At 38.0% G+C, this 19,290-nt stretch overlaps 2 protein-coding genes across 4 annotated transcripts; both read left to right on the top strand.

Annotated features, from left to right (window-relative positions):
- The first annotated feature begins 20 nt into the window (after positions 1 to 20).
- prr13 (proline rich 13) lies at positions 21 to 2,529 on the top strand. Its single transcript, XM_027012488.3, has 4 exons — positions 21 to 88; positions 758 to 820; positions 935 to 1,317; positions 1,937 to 2,529. Exons 2-4 carry the CDS (start codon positions 805 to 807, stop codon positions 1,973 to 1,975), a joined length of 438 nt encoding a protein of 145 aa, XP_026868289.2. The 5' UTR covers positions 21 to 88; positions 758 to 804; the 3' UTR covers positions 1,976 to 2,529.
- Positions 2,530 to 4,710: 2,181 nt separating this feature from the next.
- LOC113578946 (poly(rC)-binding protein 2) lies at positions 4,711 to 18,634 on the top strand. Of its 3 annotated transcripts, none has more exons than XM_027012504.3 (13): positions 4,711 to 4,873; positions 6,308 to 6,443; positions 7,454 to 7,477; positions 7,608 to 7,640; positions 7,769 to 7,885; positions 7,986 to 8,117; positions 8,207 to 8,335; positions 9,081 to 9,155; positions 10,890 to 10,931; positions 12,793 to 12,865; positions 13,416 to 13,471; positions 14,065 to 14,234; positions 17,034 to 18,634. In XM_027012504.3, exons 2-13 carry the CDS (start codon positions 6,375 to 6,377, stop codon positions 17,068 to 17,070), a joined length of 957 nt encoding a protein of 318 aa, XP_026868305.1. In that variant the 5' UTR covers positions 4,711 to 4,873; positions 6,308 to 6,374; the 3' UTR covers positions 17,071 to 18,634. The 3 variants fall into 3 exon arrangements, with proteins under 3 accessions (XP_026868305.1, XP_026868306.1, XP_081561251.1); XM_027012505.3 differs by having other exon boundaries at positions 6,285 to 6,443; XM_081705125.1 differs by lacking the exons at positions 4,711 to 4,873; positions 17,034 to 18,634 and adding an exon at positions 14,561 to 16,832.
- The last annotated feature ends 656 nt before the right edge of the window (positions 18,635 to 19,290 follow it).

Genomic DNA, 19,290 nt, shown 5'->3' with positions numbered 1-19,290 from the left:
AAATAAATACAACTACAACATTCCCACCCGGAAGAAGGGCAGAAACCTTGTCAACTTTTCCCCTTTTCCTGCTGAAGTGCGTGTACGGGTATGACTTCTAAGTGTTCTGTTTTGTAATGGATGTTGTAATTAAATTTTGGGTAATTTTGCTTTTGAAGGCACCTCTTGGATTGCATGCATATCCTAAGATGGATAGTTTCTTTTGATATTCCGTATATTAGCGTGCTACGAGTTCGTCCTATATTATTGAAACGTTCAAATAGCCATCACAAAGAAGGCCGTTGGTTAGCCTCAATCAGCAACAACGTCGAGATATGTTTGTGATTTAATCTGGGTCGGAAATGCAGTTTGCTTTTCATAATGTTCCCTTTAGCCTGTTATACTCTAATTTTAAGAGCATCGTATCTTATTTTTCTTAGTTTATACGACTAGGCTAATGATTGTGACGGGAAAGTTGGAAATAATAGAAAATAATTTGAAATAATAGTGCTGATCACAAACAATTTCTCCTTGAACTTTGAGCATGTAATATACGAGATAAGCCTTTGCGGTTCATTTTTAAAGTGTTGCTACTTAAAGTGTCTAAATGTCTAGTGAATATCAAACGTCCAATACTATGCTAACTTTATATCAGTTCCACAAAGCAATTTTTGGTGTGCTTCATTAAATGTCTTGTCAGGAGTTTTTTCTTTCTTTCTTTCATCTGCTGTTTTATATATTAATTGTCTGTTCGTATGTTTGTTTCTCTTGCTTGAAGATTAATCAGCTTTATTTATTCAGCTACCTGAAGTTCAGAGACAGAACATGTGGCCAAATCAAGGTGTGTTTCCAGAAGTTCATTCATATAGTTCGTTTATGTCTTCAATATATTGTAAATTTGCTTCATTAACCTATTTCAGTACCTATGCCTTTGGAATTTGTGGTTTATTTACAGGCCCTCCAACAGTTCCCTTAAATCCTACAATTCCTCCTCCTACTCAGCCGGTTTTACCAAACGCAGGCTACCCTTATAATCAGAATCCTGTCTATCCACCTGGCGTGAATCCTGCCATACCTCCAACAACTATGCCATACGTGGCTGGAGGGCAGAACCCGTATCCTATGGGTCCTGCTGGACCTTATGCTTCTCATCCCGGGACAGTGTATCCAGGCCCCTATCCACAGCCAGGTGGCTGCTATCCCATGCCAGGAATACCGGGTGCAATTGGTGGAGCAGGAATAGCTGTTGCTGACCACAAAATGCATAAGAAAATGAAGAAAGCAAAGAAGAAGGCCCACAAAGCTCACAAAGCTCACAAACACATGAAGCATGGCAAGGTAAGAGAAGGTGGGACAGTAGTTGAGATGGACTTTGAGTTGGTGATAATAGAGCTGCTGTGTTCAGTGATTGTGGTCCTACAATATCGGACTGGATCGATTATTAATTGCGCAGAATTCTTATGACATTATCCACATTAAATTCAGTAATAAGAGTCTGTCATTATAGGTGTTTGATTTAGATAATAAGCTGAAATTCCTACCATCTGTAGGAATTTCATTACTATTCACCTGAAGGTAACCTTAAGAGAATCAAATTTAGATGTGGAATGTTCTGGAATAGGGGTCAGTAGTGCAGGGGTGAATGGGATGCTTGGAAATGTCTGTCCTAGTGGCCACACTGCCTTGAACTCAGAATGACAATGCCAGCTAAATGGTACTGCAATCGTGTGTGTTGGCTTATGCATTAATAGAACTCCCAGATGTGCTTATAATATTTTAAATGGTACATTAACAGAAAATCATATTATGGTATTTATTAATTGGCTCAGCTGGCTACAACAGGGTTCCACAGTTCATAGTGGGGAACCTGTTTTATTTTTTCAATCATTCGGAGAGACTGTCAGTACCAGTGTTGTGCTGTTGTAATTTGAGCTGAAATGGTTTTCTTTTGCCACAGCATTCGTCCAGCAGCAGCAGCAGCAGTGACTCTGACTGAAGAGAACACACACACACACACACACACACACACACACACACACACACACACACATATACACATGATGTGTCATCCAGGGCACTAAGTTGGGACATTCAACTCAAATGTGTCTTGTCTGCCACATTTTCAAGCATGCACATTATTTAATCAAATGATGTTAAAAAAAAAATTCAGTGTATACTTTAAAATTCTATATATGACATTATTGCTTGATTTAATATATAAATATAAATTGTCCCTTGATTTTGGATATTAGCAAGGTTCTAAAATAGATTTTAGAATATCTACTTTGTTTCTAATTGTTTTTCCCCAGTGTTAGATTTGAGAACATTGTATCTCTTTTAAATTTAGAAATGAAAATAAAAAATTCTCAAATTTATGAAGTGATGTGAAGCCACAACTAATATATTGCTATTCAAATATTATAAAAGTGTACTTCCTTTTGTATTATACATGAATGTGATGATGTATAATATTTATGCTTACAATATACACTAACAAAGGAAATTAAAGATATCCTGGGATTGAGCTCAATATAAATACCTCTACCAATATCTATAGATGGCTTGTCATTGTATTCCAGTGCACCTGCTCACTACCATTGTCACAGATTGAAAACACATGTAAAGGCACAGAGAGGAAATCAAGCGTGCAGCATATTACAGTATCTAAAAAGGAAGTTGGAAAACAATGTTTTGTAGCATTTTGCAAATTCCTGCACTCTCAGCAATCTTGCACATACAGCGCAAATGAAGGCCTTCATTGCTTCATTGGTAAGCAATGATATACTGAAACTTCTAATTTTCACGAGTGAAAATTTGGCACCCTCTACTGACCACCAAGAGAAACGAGTCACTAAAAGCATCTATTAGCTTTCTATTTACACGTCTATTTTCTGTAAGTGCTTGGCCTTGTGGAGCCATACATTCTGCATCTTTTCTGCTGGGGCAATAACTCCACGTCAAGCAAGCTTTGGGCTTCCTTGATATCACTGAATTCTGTATTATTGTAGATTGCACTTATTGTGGACTGTAATAACTACAAAATACCTATATGCTTATGCCCCCAACCACTCACATCATGTAGACAGGAACTCTGCGGAACTGCTAGATAATACTATGGTCAAGGACACTGGCTCTTAATAAATATGAAACAGCTTTAGTTGAACACAGCAGTGGAGGGGATCTGGATCTGGACGTTACTCTAGACCTTCCACATATCACTCTTGTCACGCCCAGTTGAATCTTATTTTAACGAATACACATCAATAGTAAATAATATACAAATTGGATAAAACATTAATAAAACACAAAAATAGATTTAATCATAAAATAACTTGACATAATGTAATACAATATGTACAACAGGATATACTATGGTAAAAAATAGAATTAATTAGGTTCCTCCTACAGTACCCTCTTGTCAATGAAAGTTTTTTAAGACCACCCCATTGCAAAACAGCCATCCCGATCATATACAGGAGCTTGGCTGAAGGATCTCCCGATCCACATTATGAAACATATATTATACTGACACCTACTGGCCTGGATGTTTCGGAGATCCTGTACTACATCTATTTTAAACATGGTTTGGGTTCTAGAGAACATAAACTGGTTCAGTCGAGGACAACAATGCAATTTGATTCTTCATGTTATGAGAACTGCACTTCAAAGAAAAAAAGCCGGAAAGAAAATCATAAATATTTTATGCAACTTTTTAAGGTGGCGCTCCCATATACAGAAGAAATTGCCCATTTGACAGCAATAAACTTAGATACAACCGTGTTCAACACAGGGTGGCAGTATTGTGCTTTTCAGCAAGAAGCAAACTGAAAACTAGTGGAAAAATGAATGTAGTCTTGACAAGAACTAACACAAGAAAAAACTCGAACTGGGAAAGACACCTTATTAATGAAAGAATTTTATTTATAGGTGTACTTTCAGATGTTGACAACCATCTATGATGATGATGTCAACTTTGCTATAAAAATGTCATGACTCCAAAATTTCTGTCAGTTGCTGATTTCTAACCAACCTGACACAGCTGGAGATGTTTGAATGAGGAATTATTTATTGGTTACTCAAACGTGAACACTGAATGGAGGTTTATTCAAATGTACCAAAATAACTGCTTAATTTCGTTCTGTTAGAGCGAAGACATAAGACTTCCACATTAAAATTCTCAGATGAATTGAGATCTTTCTGGGTCATAATATCTTAAATGCAATGAAAGGGAAAAGGGAATACTTTTTTCAAGACACTAGCGGGTACAGTCAGTGGTAATTACCGACTTGTTCTTTTTTTCACTTATTTTATTCTAGTGTTAAAGCTGCAATGATTCAAATAATGTTCGCCCTTATCATTGTTCATACACCCGCAGTTCATATGATGTCACTGAAATCATTAAGATAATTATTTAAAATAGGCTGTTTATTGTTTCTCATGAAATAGCGACAGTTTCAAACTTTTTGCCAAAATTCTGCATTTAATCCCTACTAAAACATATTTTGTGTTAAACAACGTCACTTTGCTGTCTGGTTGAATTTAATAACTTTCAGCACGTGGTTGCTTCATTGCACATTTTTTTTAATCCGTCAGTGAGTGGGGAAAAAAAGGAAAATAATGTCCTTCATTAGTCTAATGGAATGGAAAATATGAATGGAAAATAATTAAGCAGGGGTTGTGCTTGCGCGTCCACGAGGGAGGGCAGGGTGAAGGGTCAGGGTTTAGAGTGCGATGTTTGTTGTCTTTGTGTAGGAGTGGAGCTCAATCACACATCTTTTCCCTCTTCCCCGTATCCTTTTAAAACTCTCCCCCTGGGTCCATACCCTCCCGAACCTGTCCCCCTCTGCCCCTAAAACCCCACCCTCCCCTGAAAACATTTCAACACACGAATCAGGTAAGATTGTAGCTTCTGAACATTACTTTCAGTTGTGTTTGTATCTTAAAACGGGAGTGAGTGTGCAGCATGCTAACCAGCTAGGCCCAATATAACCAGAGTAGAATTTTAAAAGCGCTTCGCCTAATTAACTTCGCTTAAACAAGCTAAACGGTAGATGCAGTGAGTTGTATGTTCATTTTTATTACATTTACACCCTAGAACGGGTTAGTTCTCTGTTTGTGGCCCATGTCGCTGTTTAGCTAGCAGGTTAGCCTCTCTAGCGGTGCGCTAGCGGCGTGGCCATGCTAATGCTAACTATGTTAGCTCGCTGTGAACGGTTGGAATAAATCCAGTTACTCGTTAGGAGGTTTAGTTTTGTATAAGATTTATGGAACCAACCGCTGCGCTCATTTGCCTGTACAGCTAACTTCGCGATGTATATTAACTACGTATCAGATGGCTAGCGATGTGCAAATCTCCGTTAAAATGTGCCGAGCGTGTTGAATCACCCCGCTGATCGATTCGTCACTGTAACCTGCAGTCGATGTGCGCACGAACCGAGCGTGTTGAATCACCCCGCTGATCGATTCATCACTAACTTGCAGTCGATGTGCGCACGAACCGAGCGCGTTGAATCATCCCGCTGATCGATTCATCGCTGTAACCTGTGATCGCTGTGCGCGCGGATTCTGTAGCTCACTCTAGCACGCGATTGGGGCGGGGTTAAGGCCCGCGAGCCACATCGATTTGAGTCCCTGCGCGTTTTGGCGTTTCTCATTTCGTTTCCGTACTAAGAAAACGGCCTGTTATATGATTTCCTTGTTGAGGGAAACAATCCGTTATTCAGATGTTAGTTTTTGACTTGCAGCATGGGCGTAAACAGCGTTTCTGTGTTCACTAATGCACCGCTCTTCGAAGTGTGCAAGTATTACTTTGTTAGAGGAAATATCCAAGTTATAACGAGATGGCATAAATACGTTTTTTTGCGGTATAATGATTTAATACAGATGTGAAATCAAAAGAATGATTCAAGGTCATATCGACCAGACATCAGTGGTACAATAATACATTATTTCCAAATTGCAGTTTTGGTAACTTTTAAAACTGCGCTTTCCTTGTTTTACTTAAACATACAGCGGTACAGTAAAAATAAACAAAGTGAATGGCAAATCAATAATCGAACGAATTGTGAATTATTAATCAATTAACTTAAAAAAACCTCAGTATGCGTAATTTCACCTAAAAAAGCTAAATAAGTTACTTGAATGTATTCAGTATCTGATTAACTATCCAGAGATGACTGCCAGCTATTTCAGAATATTGTGCTAAACTCGTCATTTTTTGCTTTGAAAATGTTGAGTTTTTGAATTGAAAGCTGTGGTATGTACAAATGTGGTAATACAACAGCATTGTTTTATTCCTTTAACAGCCTTGATCCTTAAATTGCTTCAGGTCCAGCTTTGTGACCAAAGACCCCTCGCCTACTGCCTTCAGGTTACTTTCCCTTCAAGCCATCAGTATGGACTCCGGTGTGGTTGAAGGAGGACTCAATGTCACCCTGACTATCAGACTGCTTATGCATGGCAAGGTTCGTGTCTTCACAGGTTGTCCGTGCTGCATGTTTTGTTGTAAATTTAGTTCTTATCGCATGGAAATTCTATTCTATTTTTTCTCCCTTGACTTTAATTTCTTGCCTGATTTTACCAGGTTGAACAAACTTGTTCACTTTTAATAAAACTTTATGGAGTTAAATTACACTCATCACCAACTTTTTAGAAACTCCAACCTTGCATCTGCCTTCACATTATTAGGTACACCAGCCTTCTAGGTAAAACCTATAATTGTAGAATTACAGGTCATGTGTAGTATGTCGGATGGCATGCATAATTTCCATACGCTTTCCAGTCTGTCATCACCACCATTAGTTTCTGATGATGGGACCCCTGCTGACCAGACATTATTTGTATGGCAGACCATATCAACACAAGTGTGACACACAGTAGTGGCATGGTTGTGGATGTATATTGGTGTATCAGGCACAGTAGAGTTTTTATATGTCTGTGTCGCTGTGGGGTTAATGGCACTCTGACACCCAAAATTATACAGCCAACAGTAGTCCTGGGGCCTTATTTCTAAAGTGAAAGGTGAATGTGGAGTTGCAGTGGAGTTATTTATAAATTGTAAATGTTCATACAAAGTTTTTTTCAACTCTGTCATTTAACTAATTTGCATATTGGCATAACTGATAGTTGATGAACAGTTGGAAGATGGCTAACAAAGATTGTGAATAGTACATCTGACATCTTCTATTAAAATGGGTGTTTAGTGTGCAGGCACGGAGACCTGTTGTACAAACATTTCAGCTGAACAGGTTCACAGTAATTTCAGTGCTAGACCATGTGTTCAGGATGAAATGTCAAATGTGTCACCGTCACATCGACAATGAGAAGGATTACAAACTAAACAGCATTTACAGCCACTTGCAAAGCTACCTCCCATTAAAAAATGATAACCTGAAGACGTGTTAATATGGGTCTTGAAATAGATGAAATGTCGTGTAGCACAATAGTTAAATGTGAATTTTGTATATTTATACAGGAAGTTGGAAGCATAATTGGAAAGGTTGGTTGCTTTTTCTATCCCTATATTTAATATTGATCTCTTTTTTGTATATAATTTTTCCCATGTATTGTTTTTGCTCCTTCTTAATCTGCTTGTTGATTCCCCCCCCCCCCCCTTTTTTTCCAAACAGAAAGGTGAATCTGTGAAGAAAATGAGAGAGGAGGCAAGTTTTAATACAGTTTAAATGTTTTGCATTCAAGTCATGGTTTACATTGGTAGATGTCAGAAGATTTAAACTATTTTATTCAGTGTGGTTTCAGTAATATGGCCAATGTTATTACTGCCCCTCAGAGCGGCGCGCGCATCAACATTTCAGAAGGCAACTGTCCGGAGAGAATCATCACTCTCGCAGGCCCCACCACTGCCATCTTCAAGGCGTTTTCCATGATTATTGACAAACTAGAGGAGGTAAAATTGAACAGGGATTTTAACATTTTTAAAAAGCTCTGGATGGGTGTCTGTTTTTATACTCTTGTCTGATTTCCTGCTTTTTTTTGTGCGTGTGTAGGACATCAGCAGTTCTATGACCAACAGCACAGCCACCAGCAAACCCCCCGTTACGCTGCGTATCGTTGTGCCCGCCAGTCAGTGTGGGTCCCTAATTGGCAAGGGAGGTTGCAAGATCAAAGAAATCCGAGAGGTAGAAGCTCCTGGCAAACTATCTGCCCTCTAGAACATCCACATTTATGTCTGAAGAGGTGTTTACTGATATCTCTGTTTCCCTCGAAGTCCACTGGTGCGCAAGTACAGGTTGCTGGGGATATGTTGCCAAACTCAACAGAGCGAGCCATCACCATCGCCGGCACCCCTCAGTCCATCATTGAGTGTGTCAAGCAGATCTGTGTGGTAATGCTAGAGGTAAGAGGCTTTTCAAAATGGATATTTGGGATTCTTGCGTTTTATTGTAATTGTAGAGAAATGGAAGAGCTCTCTCTTATTAATAACAGCAGGGTCATGGGTTTCCCCACACAGGGTCAGAACAGGGTGTCATACTGAGAAATATAGTTGCTCTGGATAAGAGTGCCTAACAATTGCTGTAAATGTAAATATATTGGGCTTGCCAATACTGAGCTCAAAGAAGGTTGCAATATGTAAATGTATTAATCTTTTTAAGTGAACTGGGAACATTCTGAAAAAACCCATTGCATATAAGTGTTCTCTGGCCATTTTGCTGAATCATGGCGTTCACATGATCCAACAAACAAGTTCAATTATGCAGACCGTTCTTTAGCCATGCCACATCAAGGATTTTCTGCACAGTGAACATTTGACAAGGATGGATAAATGGATACTGGCTGAATAGCTGAAAACTACAGATCCTTTGAAAAAAACTGCAGCTTGTGCTGAGGTTTTGCTTCTGTTTATCTTTGTAGTTTACTAAGTAAAGATTGCTGAAAGGTCTTGATTGCATTGTCCCTGTCATAATGGATGCCACTCTAACCACCACCATCAGTAGTACCTTTTTTCCTTTTTATAGTTAGATTTGTATTCAGGATTATTCAGTTAAGCTTGCAGAAGACACAGTGACAATGAAATGCCTGTGGTTTGATTTTTGTTTCTTTTTACTGTTACAATACTTATGAAGGGTACTGTTTCTCTGTAGTCACCTCCAAAAGGTGTGACCATCCCCTACAGGCCCAAGCCCTCTGGCTCGCCGGTGATCTTCGCTGGAGGACAGGTATTTTCACACACACTTCTCCATAGCCGTCATCCTGCCTCACTCAGCTTTATCCCTAACCTTTGCCTGTACCTTTATTATCTACAAGTGCCTAGAGGAGAATCTCAGCTCCTCTCAATGTGTCCATGTTTTTGAGGCAATTTTTTTGTTGTTGTTTTTGATTTTGTATGTTTGATTTATTTATTTTTTAAACTTTTATTAATTTCTTTTGCCACTGTCCCTTAAATGTCCCTTTTAAAGTTAATCTCTGTAGAGCTGCTGTATGACATTGCCTTTGACAATGTTACATACGAGTAAAAAAAAAAAAAAAAAACTACAAGTAAAAATGAAAAGCGTTTTCTTGCGTATGTTTTATTTAACATATCAAGTAATGAAAGATTTACATATTCTTTTGTAGTTAAATATGAAATAAAAAACAAGGATTCTGAATACAAGTTAGAAAGTAGCTGGGTTTGACATCTTGGGTTTGACATTTTTGCTTACCTACTGAACTAAAAAGCCTTGAACAGAAGGCTTTTATGCAAAATTATGGTTATTGATTATGCTGTTAGTACTGCAATTTCCACCCCATTCATTTTTAGGCCACTCAGAAATTCCACCTCTGTAAGGCAAGGCATGATTATTTAAATAGTACATTTCATACATAAGGGAATAAAAGGCCATTTTTTATATTAAATACTATTCAAATATTAAATATGTATTATTGCAATTAATTATCGAAAATCTTCAAAGTGTTGAATTGAAATTGCAAAAAAAAAAGAAACAAAATAAATGCAAGAAGAACATAAAGATAAAAGCTAGAAAGGCAATGCAGTTGTGTCCCTGAGGGTTAAAGAAACTAGCTAGATGAAATGAGACTGTGGAACTTGAAACTAAAATAGGCACAGGAACAGGATTTTGATCCAGCAGCCAAAATTGCCATGCTGGGTTCAAAATTGGCAACAGTTCTTCAGTTTGGGGATAAAAAAGGTTCCTGCTTTTCAGAAGAGCTGTATGAAAACCCTGACAACAGTGTATATATAACAAATCTAATCTTTCTTTTTAAAAAAAAAGGTTCAATCTTTTTAAAATCTTTGTGTCAGGTTAATTATTCAGGTTCCTTTTGAAGGAAACTGGTTCAGTGAAACTGTGTAGCTGTTAAATGCCATTGGCATGTTCTGCATGAAAGGGCATTATGTTCTGTCATTTTTACCCACTTGGAGTGTGACCTTCCTGCAGATCCAAATGCAGTACTTGGAGCTCTCCTTCACTGGTCATGGAGGCATTGTGGATGTTTGATGTTTGGTGCTGCATTGCAGGGGTACTACTGCTGAACATGCAGAATTGCACAGGTTTCATTACGCCACATCATCCCTTCAGTGATTGCCCCCACTGAGTGCTGTATATAGCAGCATGCTTCTTGAGTGCGAGTAAGGAAAACCAGAGGCACATGCGCACTCGGATGTAGCTTTGCTACTTCACACTTGGGTGTAAATCAAAAGCATCCACAACAATTAATATTCTGAGACTTGCCAAATCTAATCTGTTTATTGGAAATTAACTGTGTGTTAATTTGCCACTTAACAATTAAGGCCTTTTAGTGGTTGGTGGATTTGTTGCTGCTGTTGAGTATAGTGGGGTTTTTTTTTTTAGACTGAAATCCTGCAACACCTGTGCTGAATTTAAAGGTCTCTGTGACCCTGTTTTGAAGTTGAATGTACAGAATGCCCTTTAATGCCCTGTTTTGATTTTCAGGCATATGCCGTTCAAGGACAGCATGCGATTCCCCAGCCTGATGTAAGTAAATTGGTTTCGGGTCCTTCATTTGTCTCCACTACCACACTGCCAGGCCTCCTATTCAGTTACATTACATTAGCAGAGCCTCAATGGGCCAGCGACTCTAATGATGACCTAATGCAGGACTACTCACAGCTTGGTATTGAGTTTCTATCCGGAGAGTTGAATTGGATATGGTGAAGTTTGAAGTCATTCAAGGAATGACTTAATATACACTTGCAAGAAATTATTTATGAACTATTTGGAGTTACCCCGATTTCAGATTGAATGCCACCAATGCCATTATTTTACAGTTTCACCAAAAAATTGGGCAAATGGTTTAAAAAAAAAAACCAAAAACTTGTTGCCTACTATATTTGCAGTCTGTTAACTGATAATTCCTGCACAGGGTATATGGATATTTGCCATATTAGCATATCAATGAAACTGAGGTCAGGACTCTTACTTGGCTATTATAGCATAGAGAATTCTTTCATTTTGAACCAACATTTAAATGTTATTTTTCATTGCCACGTCAAACACCTGACTCCTGACATTACTAATGATGTTACTAATGAAAAGGAAAAAAAAAATAGAATATGAAGTCAGTGGGTGGTGGGTGGTGGTGATGTGGCCAAAAATACTGACCCAGGCCTTTAAAAAACAAAAAACAAAAAAAGACCTGACTCCAATTACTGAGTTCCCCCCCCCCCCCCAGTGCTATATCCATATATTAAAACTGTGAATGTCCAAAAAGTGGCTAGATGTAAGCTGCTGATGTTGCTAACAAACACTGAAAGTCAATAACAACCCAAGAAGCCTTCATAAATACATGCTCACAAACTTCTCTCGACCCATTCATGCCATATTCGGGTCTTAGTCTGTTTTACAGACTAGTTGATGTGTTTTAGGAGGCAGTATGACTCACTCAACTGTAAAAGCGAGCAGGATGCGGTTTGTTGCGATTGCTAACAAACACTGGAAGTCAACATTAGCAACTTTTGTTTTAAATTGGTCAAGACATTTTAAAACAAGACAATCGGCAGCATCTGGGCTAAGTGTAAAATAGTTTTTATTTGTTTGTTTGTTTTGGCCAAATGACCTCTAACTGACACCAAAACATCAGAGACTGTGTTGCAGATTGGACTGGTAAATATGGAACCAGTGCCATATTGGTGCTGGATCTCAGCACTCCCATTTGTAATGTGACCTAGAATAGATAGATGTAAACATTGGAAGCACAAACGATTGCGGGTGTCATTGGGTCAGTCTTTGAACTGAATCACACAGAAAGAAAAAAGGAGGACAATGTCTTTGGGTTGTGGGTGAGAGAGCATGGTTAGTGTGGTGTGTACAGACTGAATTTACTTTATGCAGTCTCGTCTGCTCCTGCTGCAACTCTCCTCAGTGGTAGAGGTCCACCTTGTGCATGACCACCTTCTTGCAGTTTTTCTTTATCTCTTTCCTGTGTTTACCTTTTTATGCTCTGTTTTCTTTAGTTATTTTTGGAAACTGTTCAGGCACAAGTTGTTGACCAGTATACACTAGCATATTATGTGTTCAGAGTCAGGATGAAAAAATATTTTCATATCAACTTTTACCTGTTTTGCAGGTGGAAGTCATTGGAACACAAATGTTAAGACGAGCTACAAAGACTTGATAATGGCTTATTAATGCAAGAGATTTGTTTTTTTTCACCTAATCTTTCAGGACAGGCACAAGCTTTGGCTCCCATAGAGTTCCTGCTCAAATATGAGCCTGCGTTTTGCAAATAATATTAAATAGCTTAATGGCTGTATATTTCAGGGGTGGCGTTCAGTTTGTGTGGTTAGTGGGGACCATTGCTCTTTTGAGGTATTTCTGCTCTGTCTCTTCTTTACAGCTCACCAAACTTCACCAGCTTGCTATGCAGCAAAGTCCCTTCCAGCTGACACCTAGCAACCAAGGTTTTACTGGTAGGCTTATTTAAAAGGTGATATTAGCTGTGTTGGCATGTTTTTAATTAATCAGTTAATTGCTTTTTTTCCTTTATTACAAGTACAAAGTCATGTGGGGTTTATTTCTCTGACACAGCATGTAAAGTTAGCAGGCTCTTTGTCAGTAGAGGCCAATGTAACGTGTAGATGATTCTTCTAAAACATCTAAAATTATCCTGGGCAGTGGTGTTCATGTCTGCTTCAGAGACATTTCTCCCTCTGCTATATGTCATTTTTCAGAGAGTTATATAGGCAAATGTCGTCACTTTTTAGTAAACCTTTAAGATCATACTTGCCTTACCATGTAGCGATAGTTGATGTACTCTGATGCTTTTAGAAAACAATGCCTTTGTTAGAAAACTGCTGCTGTTTGCATATAGACTGTTAACTACAATTTGTAAGGTCAACTGCAAATTTAAGATTTAATCATGAACACTAACAGAAAAGAAGTGGAAAGATTAACAGAACCCAAGAAAATCAATACTAAAGGTTAAGATGAAGTTTAGTAGAGTGTGATCTCTTCTTTCAGCTGGTTTGGATGCCTCTACTCAGACTGCTTCTCATGAGATGACCATTCCCAATGACGTAAGTGTCACTTTATGATGTTTTGCTGAATGTCGGAAGTCATGTGCGTCTGTGTTATTTATTCAGTGTGGGACACACTTCCTACAAAAGCTTGCAAATTTAGACATCAAGTTGTTATGAACAATTTGTGCTTGATTTAATATTGCCATAATAAAGCACACCACATTGTCCATGAAATATGCAAGTTTGCTCTCTGACCGGTATGCTCTGCTCTAGCAACCATTTCTAGTCACACCCATTATGACAGATTTTTGGCATTAATGCACAAAATTCATTTCAGAATTTGCACTTTATCAATAAAGGTTAAGATTTAAAATAGCATTCTACTCATTAGAAGGGTTTACATTTACAAATATTATAAACATAATCCACTATATCATTCTAATGACTTTGTGTAACTATTGCTGGAACCATTTATTTATTCAGCTATATTTTGATGTCCAGTTCTATAGTTAAATATTACACTGGTCAACTGTGCATATTTGCTCACACCACATCATGACAGCAAGCTGTTATAGACACGTACGCCACATATAAGAGACCCTGTTATGAACAGCTGTAATGCTATTAATTTCCCTTTTTACCTGCTGTAGTTGATTGGATGCATAATTGGCCGCCAAGGGGCAAAGATTAACGAGATCAGGCAGATGTCTGGTGCTCAGATTAAGATTGCCAATCCAGTGGAGGGCTCCTCTGACCGCCAAGTCACCATCACCGGCTCTGCCGCCAGCATCAGCCTCGCGGAGTACCTCATTAATGCCAGGTTCCTCACTCTGTTTTTCACATCCTCACATACGCAGTATACCTTTCTCATATGGCAGCGTAGACTCTTAAACCTTTGTCGCCATATAACTGCTTTTAGATCCACTGCTTCTTCTGTTATTTCGAGTTCCTAATATCTGATGGTAGACGTTTGCCCTGCACACTCAATTTCAGTGTTTTTTTTTTTTTTGTTTTTTTTTTTGCTTTTACGTTAGTCTGTGCTTCTGCCCTGTCGTCCTGAATGCGTCACCCTGCCCCTCGCTCACAGCCTACCCTGTAACCCATCCTCTTTTATCCCCTCTTCTCTCTCTCTTTCTCTCTCTGCAGCATCCCGTCCTCTAAACCTTCCTCCTCCTTCTACTTGAATCCTGAACAGGCCCTCAGCTCCAACTTGTACCCTCCCATCTCTGCTAGCACAATACCTGCTACTACTACTACCGCTACCTCCTCTTCCTCCTCTGTAACCCCCTCTTCCTCCTGTGTGGTGACTCCCTCCGTCTCCATTTCTCTGTCCTCCCTGTTGGTACCGAGCCCTGGCCCCTCCTCCGCCTCCTCTCCTCCGCCTGCGCCTCTTTCTTCCTCTGCAGCCCGTGTCTCTAGTGCACTCGGCATCAAGCCGCTGCCCCTCTTGTCACTTCAGGTTGTCGGTGGCCTCCCTCATGAGCCTAAACTTAGTCCCGAGTTGGGCTCCAAGCCCAAGAAGCGCAGACTTTCGCCATATTAGGGGACCTAAAACTTAAAGTTCTCCTCCGATTTAGCCCTGCATGTCTGCGAACTTGCAGAGCTGTTGTGTCTAGCCACGCAGTGTGTGACGCCTTCTTTATAAAAGACTTCTCATAGAGGATCGACCATAGGTGACAATTTACAAAGTCTCTGTTTCCAACCGGGATAATGGATTCTTTCTTGAGTTACAAAAAAGAGAACATTTCAGTTACTACAAGTAGTATTATTCACACGTTTTCTGATCAAAGCTCTATAATCGCTTATCTTTTCACATAGCTGTGTTTAGTATGTTGCTTAGGTTCAAATGTTAAATCTGAGAAACATACAAAGATGCATAGTACCCAAAGTTTTGGATTCATACATGCATTGAGAGAAGTCCCCAATTTCAATAATTATGGGAAGGATTATCAAGATCTATTTACTGTAGTATTAGACTAGCAACTATGGTGTGTCATGTTAATACCTGATTTTCTTTTAGGGTTACTGTGAGGTAGTAATTTCCTAACTATTAATTAAACTTTGTATGCCTTTTTTTGGATGTCTATAAAACATTCAATATTGTATGTATTTAGACAGTCAGAATTGCGATTTTATTGCCTAATCTGGCAGATTTAAATCATTTTTGAACTGTCCACTATATAGTGACTTCATACAGTGTGTACTTGTTTCACAAAAATCATGAATGCACCATTACTAGCTCAATGTGCATTTGTGAAACTACAGATCCTAAATACATGTATATTAAGTCTTAGCATAAAGAATAATGCACTGTATAATTGAAATTTTCTGGTTTTGTAACTCTTATGATATTTCATAATAACTGTTTAATAAGGCCAGAGTTCATTTAAATATGTGCTGGCACATGTTTTCAAACTTTGTTTGTTTGTTTGTTTGTTTGTTTGTTTACCATAATTTGCAGTGCCTGTAGAAAGTACACACGCTTTAAGAATCATTACTGACATTATAACATTTATATTGCATTCGTGGGATTGATTACACTGAGCAGCAAAACTAAAATAGGTGGGCCTTGTACGTTTTACACTGAATTCAAATATATTTTTAGAATTTTTCTATCACACATGGTTTTTACATAATAGGGCAATTATTTTGTTACATATGTATTAATTATTCATAAATAAGGTAATTGAACTTAAAGTATGTACAAAATTGCTTCTAAAAAGTATAGTGCATTACTTTTGCCTATATTTGGCCTCAGGAACATCCCTCTTCAGTGTATAGGGGTGGTATTATACATAATAAAATGCAAGTATACTGGAACATAAACTATGGGTGATGGATGAATTCTCAAAATATTTGGATTCACTGTGCAAAAATACACAGTGAACAGGTGATGATTTTGCATGAAGTAAAAAAGATTTTGACCAGTGTTATTCCTTGCTACCCCAAACAACAAGAACTAAACAAAGAAGCCTACTGAGGGTTATTTTCCCGCTTTCTGTGGGCACTGTATGGAAATGGACTGTGACCGCACAAAGCTTTTGCATTCTTTTGAAAAGAACACTTTCATCTATGTAAACATTCATCTGAAAAATGTTTTGACCACATGGCGTTGTTTGTAATTGTTAAACCTTAGAGCGTTAGTCTCTTACTGTTTCTCATGTAAGTGCTGTAATGCTCCCCAAGTGTTCTCTTTTTATCAGTTTATCATTATGGTTGACTGGGGAAATTCTGGTTTCTCTGGACTTGATATTAACCCAATTCCTCTGCTGTTTAAAAACCCCTTTTCTGGTCTTTTAAATTAACACCCACTGTATGAATCCGTATTGGTTCCCCCAATCAGTAAATTTCTCTCGCTTAGATTGGTGCCATATTTTTTGTAAGCTTAAAATTTAATAAATTGCACTTATTCATTTAATGTGATGTAAGCTCATCTCTATAATAGGAAGGTATTACTCAGTAAATGGAACACACTTTAACTCCTTTTAGCTTTGACATTTTACCCTCTTGTGCATGTTACGAAACATGTCAAATGAAACATGACATGATTGGGGTTTGAGTTTTTCAATCGAAAGCTCATGTTGTTCCTCTTCTCCGTTTCTCCGATGTCTTCCTCCAGGCTTTCGTCAGAGGCTACAGGACTGGCGACCAACTGATAAATGAGCGTGTGCGCCCTGGTCCTCATGTACCACCCCCTCAGAGCCCCAGAGCTGTCAGAGTCCCATTTAACACTAGCCATCCTAATTCAGCACAGACTTGCCCGTCATCCTCGTCACTTTGGATTCTTTATTTCCATTTCCTGTATGAGTTGTTTTTAAAGTACATTTGGCTCAATTTGCAACTTTTAGTAAAGTTTTTTTTTTTTTGTGGGATTTTGTTTTCTTTGGGAAAATATTGTGGTCACTAATTGTCAAGAGTTAGGGCTGGAAAATCTGAATGGGTTTAGGTTAAATTTTGTAATTTGATTGCATCTTGTTTTTTCCCTCTTAAGATAAAATGAAAAATGGAAAAAAAAGAAAAATAAAAAGAACAAAAAAATATATTTTTTAAGTCCACCCAATCACTGACCTCTCTTCTCACTAATGACTGAGGACTGTAAAATTTGGAAATAAGGAACCGTTGGTCTGGGTTGTGCTGAAGATGACTGGTGCATGTGTTTGTGTCATTCTTAGGAAGTCCTGCAAATTAAACAGTACCTGATTATATTTATCAATACTGAATATCTCTTTTATTATAATTTGTTTAGTTTAGTATTGTACTTTATAACTGACTCTTTAACCTGATGCTTCAAAGATATATTTGAGTAGACTAAATGAGGTGAGGCTGATGTAAAGGTCATAAAAGCATTGTACTTACTCACTGGACCTCCTGCCTATGTGGTCTCTTGCTAAGTTAAGTGTAATGGGAGCTACATGTTTAATCCAGGACTATCCACTTGTCTTGCAACCTGAAAGCTCCAGTTGTATCAAAGAAACTTCCTATTGTTTTAGCAGTGTTTGTCACCTATGCTAACGTTACCATTTTTCCACCTTCCCTCTTGTGCTGGTTGATTTGCATAATGAAAACTTATTTGAAGTTGGATTGTGGGGAAACTGGGTAAGTTTCTGAACTGAAGAGAATGAGCTGCTTATTTTATAAACATCGGTAACACTTTACTTCACTGTTATGTTGTAACTATACAGTTATTTTCAGTGTAATGTACAGTAAAATATAACCTACTGTACTTATACCAACAGAGTAGTAGTGTGCTACCTAGCATCGCAATGATACTCAGTCTATTACACTTTTATTAATGGTATAGTTACCCTGTAATGGTATAATGTAAAGAATTACTGACACACTCTCTCTCTCTCACACACACACACACACAAATTACACTTTTTGTAAAAACTGATTACTGAGTTGGAATATTATGTTATGAAATGGATAACTTTTTTTTCTTTTCAATTTTGTTTTTTAAAATAAACCCCCATGTGGGGTGATGATTCTTGTTTAAGACTGTCTATTAATGTGACTGGGAAAAGCCATAGATCACAAGCTGATAAAACATAAGGAAACACATTAACACTACTCTCCTGCGCTATGCTTTTCGCTTAAGTCAGACTTTATTTTTATGGTTGTCAAAATGATGTTTGTGCACATCCTCAGAAAAATGACTGTAGATTTGGGTGTTAAAAAATCATTGGGGAAAATATTAAAGGACATGTACTGCTTGATGAATACTGTAGTCTGTTTATAGTTTTTGCAGGGAGACCACTGAAGAGGGAATTGCAATAATCCAATCATAATGATAATTATTAACTATCAGGAATATTGGGATGTGGTGGGTAATATGATTAAAAGGAATTCTGATCATTACTGTAAAGCAATCTTATTATTATATAACCCTCAAATTTTAACTAATTTAAAGAGAGTGATTTTCAGAGATTTGGGTTATTTTTGCTCACAAATGCCAGTGCAATTGGCCTAGAACATACCAAATAAAAATTAGCAGTCTATATCATCTTAAATTCCATGGGGTAAAAACATTTAGACCTCATAGGTCAGTAGTAGTATTTTGTAATCAATGTGAAATTAAATGAACAAACCTAGGGCTAATAATGGAAGGTTCCAAGAAGTGTAGCTTCTAAACAGTTCTCGAATAATAAATAAGTTCTCGAGCTGGAGTATTTATTAGCAAGGTGTGAGGGGAGGGGTGGAACAAATAACACTAAAGACGGACAAAGCAGACAACATAAAACACCATTGCTTTGACAAAGAAAACGTTTATTTCACACATGATGCATAAAAAAACTAATGTTCTTTCAAAGGAAGATCTTCCTGGCTTTCAAACAATCTTTTGGCAGTAGGAGTCACTGTAAATTGCTGTTACTGTA

Source organism: Electrophorus electricus, chromosome 22, assembly GCF_041902795.1.
Source record: "Electrophorus electricus isolate QZ-2024a chromosome 22, ASM4190279v1, whole genome shotgun sequence".
Taxonomy (NCBI): domain Eukaryota; kingdom Metazoa; phylum Chordata; class Actinopteri; order Gymnotiformes; family Gymnotidae; genus Electrophorus; species Electrophorus electricus.
The sequence above is the reverse complement of the archived record's forward strand: the minus strand, read 5'-3'. Positions and strand labels throughout refer to the sequence as shown.

What these genes read in the sequence shown, in the direction of transcription:
- LOC113578946 (XM_081705125.1), top strand. Translation starts at nt 6,375, where the DNA reads ATGGACTCCGGTGTGGTTGAAGGAGGACTCAATGTCACCCTGACTATC. An exon ending in TTATTGACAAACTAGAGGAG is followed by an intron (nt 7,886 to 7,985) that starts GTAAAATTGAAC and finishes GTGCGTGTGTAG; the next exon opens with GACATCAGCAGTTCTATGAC. An exon ending in AGATCAAAGAAATCCGAGAG is followed by an intron (nt 8,118 to 8,206) that starts GTAGAAGCTCCT and finishes TTTCCCTCGAAG; the next exon opens with TCCACTGGTGCGCAAGTACA.
- prr13 (XM_027012488.3), top strand. An exon ending in AACACATGAAGCATGGCAAG is followed by an intron (nt 1,318 to 1,936) that starts GTAAGAGAAGGT and finishes CTTTTGCCACAG; the next exon opens with CATTCGTCCAGCAGCAGCAG.